Source organism: Varroa jacobsoni, unplaced genomic scaffold (assembly GCF_002532875.2).
Source record: "Varroa jacobsoni isolate VJ856 unplaced genomic scaffold, vjacob_1.0 scaffold_1340, whole genome shotgun sequence".
In the NCBI taxonomy this organism is placed as follows: domain Eukaryota; kingdom Metazoa; phylum Arthropoda; class Arachnida; order Mesostigmata; family Varroidae; genus Varroa; species Varroa jacobsoni.
The window spans coordinates 114,470-124,774 of NW_019214242.1; the positions used below are offsets into that span (position 1 = coordinate 114,470).

General features: G+C 40.7%; 2 protein-coding genes across 6 annotated transcripts in view; one reads left to right on the forward strand and one right to left on the reverse strand.

Moving 5' to 3' along the window:
- Positions 1–3,879, reverse strand: part of Aplip1 (JNK-interacting protein Aplip1) — a 9,041-nt gene extending 5,162 nt beyond the window's left edge. For all 3 annotated transcript variants that reach the window (XM_086971906.1, XM_086971905.1, XM_022848296.2), the window contains exons 1-5: positions 3,790–3,879; positions 3,357–3,652; positions 2,171–2,941; positions 829–1,160; positions 495–621 (exon numbers count right to left, since the gene is read on the reverse strand). In XM_086971906.1, coding sequence (XP_086828032.1) covers positions 495–621; positions 829–1,160; positions 2,171–2,289 — 578 coding nt within the window. In that variant the 5' untranslated portion in view covers positions 2,290–2,941; positions 3,357–3,652; positions 3,790–3,879. The remainder of the gene's footprint in view (positions 1–494; positions 622–828; positions 1,161–2,170; positions 2,942–3,356; positions 3,653–3,789) is intronic.
- A 511-nt stretch (positions 3,880–4,390) lies between these two features.
- The window catches only part of MICU1 (Mitochondrial calcium uptake 1), an 8,341-nt gene continuing 2,426 nt past the window's right edge, over positions 4,391–10,305 (forward strand). The window contains exons 1-6 of one of the 3 annotated variants that reach the window (XM_022848297.2): positions 4,391–5,174; positions 6,965–7,154; positions 8,646–8,741; positions 8,923–9,027; positions 9,400–9,639; positions 9,887–10,081. In XM_022848297.2, coding sequence (XP_022704032.1) covers positions 4,993–5,174; positions 6,965–7,154; positions 8,646–8,741; positions 8,923–9,027; positions 9,400–9,639; positions 9,887–10,081 — 1,008 coding nt within the window. In that variant the 5' untranslated portion in view covers positions 4,391–4,992. Of the gene's footprint in view, positions 5,647–6,450; positions 6,542–6,964; positions 7,155–8,645; positions 8,742–8,922; positions 9,028–9,399; positions 9,640–9,886; positions 10,082–10,305 lie in introns of those variants that run through there. The other 2 variants (XM_022848298.2, XM_086971907.1) reach the window with 2 other exon arrangements.

Here is a 10,305-nt window from a genome sequence, read left to right on the forward strand (position 1 = left end):
AACGATGCTGTGCCATATAATTATTTAGATGTCCTACGAAACGTAGTATGTGTAGTTGTTAAAAATTAAGGCAACAAGCTATTCAGCAATCTATATTCAATTGCTTTTTACCAGATTTGATCACAAATTTTTCATTTCTTTATGCTCTTTTAAAGGTCTTGCGTCATCAGTCCCATTCGTGCCACCCTACTTGAAAGCTTGTCTATAAACCCGCGATGAACTGATTAAATTTTTATTGTCCAGGTCCCTCCTTGAACCTTATCTACGAAACACGAACCGTTTTTTCTTGTGCTCATGCGATAATTTAGCCTAATATATCATCGTTAAGGCTCTTGTCCTTTAGTAGGCTTTTGGCCTATTAGGCTTCTTTTCCATATGGACGGGACGTCACCGGTCAAAAATTGGTGTTATCTACATACCTAAACGGTTTCCACAAATGTGTACTTCGGCTTCACCATACATACAGTATAGTGTTTGTATCAGAATTCACTAACCGAAACGTTGACCGAGGCTCTTGTCCTGACGTGTCAATTTCCAAATAAAGTTGCGAGGAAAATGGTGTGACGAGTAAGTTTGAGTCAATCGCCTGAAACTCTTCCGCAAGACTCAGTCCTTGCAATGCTGAAAGATCCGAGAACCACATCCGAAAAGCTCAATTAAGATTATAGACAATGCAAACATTAGTAAATCCCTGCATTATCGGCACATATGGTGTCAACTCTCTGCCTGGATAGGATTAATTCTGATAATATAGAAGCTTAACTTAGTTGTGTTCGTCTCACGCGTACTTTTCCTCAAAGGTTCTATCAATGTTGTCTGGGTACGTACGTTTTCGATTCTTCGGTATTTCAGGAAGTCTTCGGCGTCGTTTAGGTTTCAGACCAACCTTCAAATCGGGCAGAGTGCGCGAGTTTTGCCCTGTCGGGTGACGCTTGAGGAACTCGGATGGTTCAGTAAAGGACCAAAACATTGGCAGGGTCGGCGGCGCTGTTGCTGCAGGCGCTTCTGCTGATGCTTTTGGCTGCGTCGAACTGGCGCCAGAGCTAATAGCATCAGGGGCTGATCCCGGCCCATTTGCCTTAATGCGCATGCTTTCGACGTCATTGAAACTGGCGACCAGATCTCTTTGGGGGGATAGTGGCGTATCGACCTCGACGAGTCTACGCGAATGGAATGTTATTATCATTATTATTGTGCGGTGGAGAAAGTATTAATCGTTACTTACGTTTGTAAAAGTACATAATCAATTTACTATTTTTTTTTTGTCTATATGTACTGACAATGTGTAAAGGCAGAATCATTAGAGATAGCGTGGTAGACATATTGAAATTGTACACGTGTGAGAAAAACTCTTTTCGAAAACTAATAAATGCAGTGGTCCAAAAGAAATTTAGCTAACGTTATAGATAATATCTGTAATTGTCATGTAGTTTTCGAAATGTATACGGAGATTTCTCTTGATAGTTACTCATATTTGTGATTCATTGTCATTAACAGTGTTCTTAAACATTTAGTTTGCCCGTGTTTCAAGTATCGTTATAAAATGGCGATAATAAAAACGCTCATATCCTACCATTACTAACATATGTGTAGGTGTAATATAACGAATTTTATAGAAATCCGATTTAAAAACGCAAAATCCTTTGAAGAGGGCTCAGAGTTTGGAAATAATTATTGAGTAGTTAATTAGCAGACTATGACGGATAAAAAAGGATTTGAGTCTTGCAGATGTTCATTTTGACCGTTTGGCTTAAAAAAGAAAATTGCAGGTTACAAATGTAAAGTGTAAGTTACATTGATACTTAATAAGTTACGTGGAATAACTTTCCACTCCACGTAACATTAAGTTATTACTTAAATATAACGAAGACTTCTTCTTGCTGCTGCCCACTGCTCGACTGCATACCGGCAATGATATTATCTTATCGACCATGATAAGAATGAAGATTTAATGGTGAAACTTAATGACGTCAAACGTTCTCATAATGAAATTCTAAAAGGGGGTGGCAATTTGTAAATGGTGTTTAATTTATGTGCGACGAATAATTAATGAGCTATAATAAATAGATGCTAGTATTGAAAATATTATTGGTAAAACTAAGGGAATCTCTACCATTTTTATATGTAAGAAGGGGCATAATAGAGGTATGGCTTCTGTACCGTTGCTTACCTGTAGCATTGGGTATCCATTTTCGTTAATATCGAGCACGAACTCCGATTTTTAAGATACAGTTCAATCAGCTGTGAGCGATCCGTACTCAGATTCGAGCAGATTATATCAGCTGCCATCGTAATATAATGTTATACTATGAAACGAAAGTGCGATGTTCCTTAAGATGCTAGGACAGTTTCAGTAGCACTTCACGGTATTTTCAGTACCGAAAATTGTTGCACTAAGCCACTCCACCTCAGTATAGACTTCTGCATGAAATTGTGCTAGTTTGAATACATTGCCAAGAGAACTTTATCTGTCACAAAAACCTACCCAGCGAGAAACGCGCTCACCGTGACCCACCCAACTCAGCGAATACAGAAGTACTTTAACTGCTTACATTTTTGCACTGCGTCATCAGTAGCGCTAATAGTTACCACTATACTGAGGGGATTTTCAGATCTAACTGAGAGTGAACGCAATGCACTGCACGATTAACGTTGGCGCCACCTCTGCAATAACTTAGCCTTGCTTCTAACGCTAACGTGAAAGTGGCCAAGGCCAAAACAGGTCAGACTTTAAAACAGGCACTCGACTCATCGCTAAATAAAGATACGAGCGCACGATCAATGAACTCGAGGGAAGTTAAATGACAGAACTCATACGACGATGCCATGAGGACGTCACCCTTTCGCTCACTTGCTGTCTCCGAACTCACCTCAGAGCTTAGTTCGTTAGAGGCAGGCCTTTAGCGAGTCACCCTGCTTCCATTAGGGCTAACACTATTGCCTATAATGCACAATATTTCAATAATCGTCGTTTAGCTCCGATAAACCAGTGATCACTCATACCGCCGTGTCTGCATGGCTGATGAATGAAATATTTGAATCACGCAAGCCTTAACGAAAGTACCCCAAACGTACACTGCGAAACACTCAATCAAGCCTTGCCGTCGGGCAAATTTTGGACATATTCATACATATTGAAAAGCTAACGTATTTTTCCTTCTAACTGATTCTCTTTCCCGATATTTTTCTTTAACTATCATAAATCTAGGCATTTATTGACAATTATTTAAAGGGTATGTTCTCTGAATGTTATAATTATCGAACGTATTGAACTATTTCAGCCATACAGCAGCGAATGTCATTGATAATATGTATCATATAGAATATTTTACAATTTTAGTATTATCCGTTTTCACCTCTTCAAGATCTTCTCTATACCGATCCACTGTCAATTTTCTGGAGATGGGTACGTACGAAACACGTTTACGCTAATGTATTATTCCAGAGCAAGAACAAAACCCAGAAAGTATACTTGGCGATTTATCCAAAATTAAATCCAAAATGTTTAAACGTTAGTTTTAGCTGGCGGGTATACAATAAACCAATGAGTTCAGCCTTTAGAGAGGGTTGCTACACGGTGGTGAATGAAGATATCCGGGCTTTGAGATCGTTTAACAGCTGCGACCAAAAATCGTAAACTTCATAGGTCCTCCTGTAATATAATTTGAAACGTAAAAGGAGTAAAGTGTCACATTCAAAATGACATTTTACTTCAATACCGAATTGAAACAAGAGTTAATTTTGAACATCGATAGCGCGTAAAGTAGATTCAGACGTATCTAATCTAACCTCGTTATTCAGTTTTTGGTTGGAGCTCGGTTTCCGCCTCATCATTAGCCAAATCATAAAGTGGCCTATTCTTTGATCCTCTGTCGTCCCGCAGTTGTCTCTCGCCACTAAAGCGCTGCTTTGCGCATGCGTCGCATATCCAATTTGTTTACGGTCTAACAAACTGTGCTCGGGATAAAATCTCGCGTTCATAGGGCCTAGATGAGAGATACTGTTCATTGGCTGTCGAATAAGAATCACTGCAATAGCTATTTGAACACACGCCTTTACTTTTGCCCAGTCTGTTGGCCTAAGAAGGACGAACAGCATTAGCAGCTTACAACAAGATATAAGAAACGGTTGTACTTGTGGTAGCTGTACACTCTGATACTTTAAGAGAAAGAGATTTCCGTTAAATTGTTTTTGCTATAGCGCCACTACGCAGGGACAATTCGACACGGAGGATGTAAGCTTTCTGCTCTTTCCGTAGGCCTCCTAGGCTATTTTTCCCTTCCTCTCCAATCGACGACGCTTGCCATGGGAGAAGGAAACAAGCTGTCTGATCAACCATTATTCGAGTCTTCCGAATGCCGCAGATACTCAACAGCTCTGCAACTGATTCAATACATATATAAAGATAAAAAAACAAAACAAATATAGATACTGTTTCACAGTAATAGGCAAAAGTATTAGCGACGAAGCCTTTTCAAACGGGAAACGTAAGGATTTGTGTGTGTGTGAGTTATAGAAACAAGTTCCTCCTACCGACACATTTGGCTTTTGTGAAGAATCGCCCGCAGCCGCTACATTCCTATACGGTACCATAGGAGCCGCACCAGAGGACCGAATAGCCTCGAGCACCTCGCGGGTCCTATTATGGAGACTTCTTTTACTTGACCAATTCTCCGCCAACAGCCATCTCCCCCCATATATTGGTACCCTAAAAGCGGAGCCCTCTGTCACTGTGGCACAAATCCCATGGGCCTAAACAAACAGAGATGCTGGTGATTTTCTGTTGTGGAAACTTTTCGGAGGATTACGTTTAAGCCACTGCAGAAGGCGATCAGAGAGACGAAGGCGGACAGAGCCTATCAACCTATTGACAATTGTGCCTGCTGAAGCTACCGTTTAGAATCCAGGATATACGAGTGAATCGATCGTAGTCATTTTTCGAAGGTCCCGACGGCCACGTGCGCTTAGGTACTGACTATCTGGTGATTAACCATGTTCCGCAAAGTGGTTAGCCAAAGCATTCGTTGTGGGTCTCAGGTGAGACGATGCAGCGGTAATTTCCGCGGTGGAAATTCGGGCCGGTCGCCTCAAAAGAGGCTCACGCTGCGAATTTTTACCGCTGTTACGGGAGCCATTGCAGCTGGCGCATGCTTTGCACATGACACCAGAGATGGGTAGGTGCAATTCCAGAAAGTCGACGGTGCTGTCCACTGTTTTACTAGGATCTGTTCAGGCAATAATCATGAATCTGCCTCACCTAAGGCGTATACCGTTGTGTTCACTCGTGTACGGTTAGAATATAATGCAAGGGATGACATTTTAGCCCTGCTATCTTAAGTGTCTTAATTTTTTGTAACAATATTTTATTGTGAGAGAGCAGGATATTGAAAAATAAGCGAAACACTGGCAGTAATTTTAGAAGCGGATTTTCAAAAGGTGGAAGGCTACTTAGGAGCTGACTGTGCTTCAGGACCTCAGCCGAAACAACACAGGCGTTTAAACAAGATCGAACGCGAATAGTGCGCTTCTCATCCCCTCAATGCTGGATTCCTCAAAGAACGCCTTAGTACATTCGAGCAAAAACAGGGAAGATCGAACAGAAAAACAAAATGTGGCTTCGGGACACACTCCGTCTAGGACAGATGGGTAGGCGTATGGTGTACAGTCAGGATATTCCTACAACTATTGCCACAGTAAAAAAGACATGAATTAGTCATTGCCGGCCATCAGGGGCAGGTCAGGCGAGAGAATAAAACAATTTCGTTTTTTAGCTAATATCTTCAGCATAACTAAACTATGATTGTGGTTAATAGAACAAACCTTTGTCGTATGAGGTTTTATTTCGTCTCTACTAGGGTATCTGCTAGTTAGGCGGATTCAATTAGCGAGGCTGCCTCCTACGTTAGAATCTGTAAATATATTCCGTTCCTGGTAAACGAGAGTTTGGTTCGTTAAAAGCTATTATTCGTGTGCTACTATTTGTTGTAGAGGAAACACAACAAATTATCATTAATTTATAAACGTCTCGTTTCATAATATGACAGCTAGAGACGCCGTACTAGTAGAATATGGGTTAATTAAAGCTACAATTTAAATGCAGTCACAGAATGACTGGTATGGGATGACGATTTATTTAGAAGAAAAACAAGCTTTTTCAATTGAACAAGCGCAAGCTATGCTGGTGAATAGTGCTAATTAATATCCTGTCGTAATTCAGTACCGTATAAGCTTGATGATGCCTCTCGGTCTGTCTTATATAGACTTTGTATAGAATAGTATTCATAGACGCGCTACTCTCGGACCCATTTCTACCTAGACCTGCCCAGCCAAAACATGTGTGCTTTGCCACAACGAATCCATCTATTTCGGTTGTTCTAACGGACGGTATTGCCTGCACATCATAGCAGGAGTTCAAGCGACCATCAACCTAGATCTCTTGTGCGCTATCAGAGGAACAATTTGTATGCGAGATAGCATACTTACTGCCATTCTACAACGAATCTAAGAGAGCAGATACTACGAGCAACGGTTCGGAATCAGAGTAATTTATCTTTATGTCTAAATCAACTCGACCTTAACGTCACTAGCACGACGTTAACGTCAAAGGCAATCGCATGGAATAACCGACAAGTGTTTAGTAAATGAAATAAATAGAAAAAACCATCCATCACAGACAATACTAATTGTTATTGTCGTCGTGGTTTACTTTATAATACATACATTGCAAAGTTAATTAGATAAGCATCTATTATAAGAAAAGAGAACGCGTCCATCTTGAACAATACTCAGACTTTTACACCTCATACTTCAGACGTGTATTTAATGTTTCATTTTACCTCATCCGATGTATTTTTTGTCGCATGCCTTTGTTAGGGTATCTTACGCCGCGAAGTGTTTTTGTGGACCAGCATAAATAACTTGTGTGTCTGAATCAGTTCGCACGTTCTCTCCTATCCACTTAAAGGAAACATGGTTTTTTTAAACTACTGCTACCGCTCGTCAACGAGGCGGAGTCCAGAGGCAAACCAACGAAGGAGAATGCCAATGTAGTGCAGCCCGAACCTGAAAACCTCGACGGCAAAAAGGACGACGACAAATCGTCCAAACAGGAGAGCTGTTCGAAGAAAAATAAGCCGGGGTTTCGTGATAGAAAGGTGATTATTAAGAACTATAGTCGTGATCGTGTGTACGCATAATTATACCGTAGTACATTTTGCGATTGGAGTCTGACAGTGGCTTGGTGGGACATCTGTGATTTCGCATTTTTTTTTTCAGAGACGATGCATTCCGGTTTTGAACTGATGACCCCTTGAACTGTCTCATTTTTAAGGGCCTGTTACTAGAATTCAATACTTGTATTCGCGCATCTGTGTTGCAAAATCGTATCTCTTCTGTTGTGTACAGATTAGGCATGTTTGCTTTGGCAACAAGCTAATTGAGCATAAATCTTAATGAATGATTACACCAAACAGACGAAGCAGTGAAGCTTAGTGAAACAAAGCAAATTTTCATGCATAGTGAAGATTCCGTGAATTTAGTTATTTATGTTTATCATTAATTCGATCCTGTCTGTGTCGATAGACGAGACTACTCTTATTGTTTATTTCCTGCCAATTTATTTTGAAAGGACACTTTTTATATGAGGAATGAACAGTAAATAATTATTGCCATTGGGACTATGACTATTACTTCGCTATAGAAGCACTATGACTATTACTATAGAAGCAGTATTTTCAGAGATTTTTAGATAGTGTTCTATAGTGCCGTTCGTTGTCTTCTTACGCTTCCATTGCTAGAGATCGTAGGGTGTGCGACGTTTCATCTCAGTAAGCCCACTTATAACGCTCTGTCGCAATTTTTCTTGACACGTATCGTCTAATGGGTTTTTCATAGTGAGCGTCCCATGGGAACTGTCTAGGCCGCGTTAGCTAGACAAACTGCTCGGTCTTGTTTTTTTCAGTATTCCTGCCTACTCTTTGGCATTGAGTCAAATGATCACGCCTCTGTATACGTGTGGTCGGTGTCATTAATGCGACAGGCATTTTGTTTTTGTGAAGAGTCTCTTGTAGGCCCCTTTACGAGCACTAATTAGACTTGCAAAAATAGAACAACCTGAAAAGAAAGCGCCCTAAAGATTCTTAGGTTAGGTTAGGTCAGGCGGCTTGCGCCGTATAAGAGCGCTGGCCCTTGATGCATTACCGTGCGCGCAACATGTAGCCTAGATAATCAGAGCAAACGGCTTTAAATAATTCATTTTTTGGCTATTATAACTGTTGACATCATTGAAGTTTACTTTACCTCATTGAAAAGGTCGATTTGCCTCAAATTAGCGGTAATGGAAGCAAGACACTTACTAGTTACGGTGCGACTGGAGATTATAAAAACTTAAATTTGGATCCAGACATCGTTCGGCTCCAGAATAGTTCATGCAATATGTCTATACGCACAGACTAATCTATCACATATCAAGAGCGTTTGGTGTATAAAATGCTTGGCAGTAGGGTAATTTTACTTAATCCAACGCCTGTTTATGGGTGACTTTCTCGTTTTCGAATGAGATCATTATTTGTTTGTTTAGTCAAAAATACAAATTATTCGGATATCTAACTTTTTGCCGTCCACTGTTGTCTCCCACATTTCCGTAGATCATCGAGTATGAAAACCGAATGCGTCAGTACTCAACGCCCGATAAGTTGTTCCGTTACTTCGCCTCCGTGAAGGTCCAATACGAGAACGGTGAGGTGCGTTAACCAGACAGCTGGGCACAGCCGACAAGACAATTTTGACCTCATTTTTCAGTCACACGCTTGTGGTTCTCCACTACTTGTGTACTAAGCTATGTACGAAAGCTCTTTCAAATATGACCCATTGGAAGAAAGAGCTTTGTCATTTGCACACCATGACCCAATTTCTTTTTCCCAGATGGAGATTTTTATGACGCCTCAGGACTTCTTACGCTCTATTACGCCTGGCATCATGCAACCACAGGGCTATGGCTTGGATCACTACAAGAAAATCGATGCCAAGGTAGGTGGCTTATGCTTGCATCATGCCAGAAAAACTGCCCCAACTAATTGGGGATCGATCAGATTAGATGGTAAAGGTAGATTATTTAAGGTCGAGAATATGGGCTCAACTACACACTTGTTGTCATATGCCCACCATTAATAATAAACGAGGCTTCATGTTAGCAGCCAATGGTTAACAGGATCTGTGTAAGCTTGGTTTCTATTTAAGTCGGGTAAAACATGACAATAAAACACGATTGCGTTTACCCGTGCTTAGCAACAATACAATTAGTAAAGTGAAGTAAATAAATATATGACAGTAACAAGTTTTTCGTATGTATCATATTTGTTAAAAATCTGCCTCGATATTCATTGTCTGTTCCTCGTACAGAATATCTCGACAGGTAATAATTCCTGTGTGACACCGAATTTTTCCGCATTCCCTGCGCCGTTCGAGGGGATGTCCGAAAACAGCGTTTTCTACCGCCTTTCCGCCTCAGGCCTCATCTCATTTTCCGACTATATTTTCCTATTGACGATCCTTTCAGCTTCAAAGAGGCACTTCGAAATTGCGTTTCGAATGATCGATCTAAACGGAGATGGTGACATCGACTTCGACGAATTCGAAAAGGTTAGCAAGTGTCTGCACGTTTACTTCGTCAATACAGGCTGCAAGCTTATTCGATAGCTTAGCACAAGCCGCGTCTTCACAGATCCTATATATTACGTTCAATGTTTAGTAGGTGAACATTTTAAAACAAAGCTCAAACGAATCTATTTACAGAACAAGCTAGAAAACACCCTAAACAGATGAGGCAATATGGATGATAGCAGATCTGGATGCAATCTATTGACAAATGATATTGCTCTCTCCGCAGGTACAAGCTATTATTCGTAACCAGACGAGCATCGGAAGTCGCCATCGCGATCACCAGGGTACAGGGAACATTTACAAGGGCGTGTCTTCGGCGTTATGTACATTCTTCTTTGGAGAGAACCTCGATAAGAAACTAACAGTCGACAGATTTTTGGACTTCCAACGAGAGTTGCAAACGGAGATACTCACATTGGAGGTACTTGTGAACTTTACAGCATTTTGAAACATCGCTATCAGCTTCACTGACACCTCCTACGCAAATAAATTGTTATTATTTATATCATTTTGTAAAAAACATTTTCCTTGCATAAAGCACGTTAAAGCGGCTACGTCTAGTGAGCTAACGACACCACATTGGTCATTATTATCATGATTAGAATCAGGCCTGATTCAAAAAGTGACATAACGGGCCAGTACCAA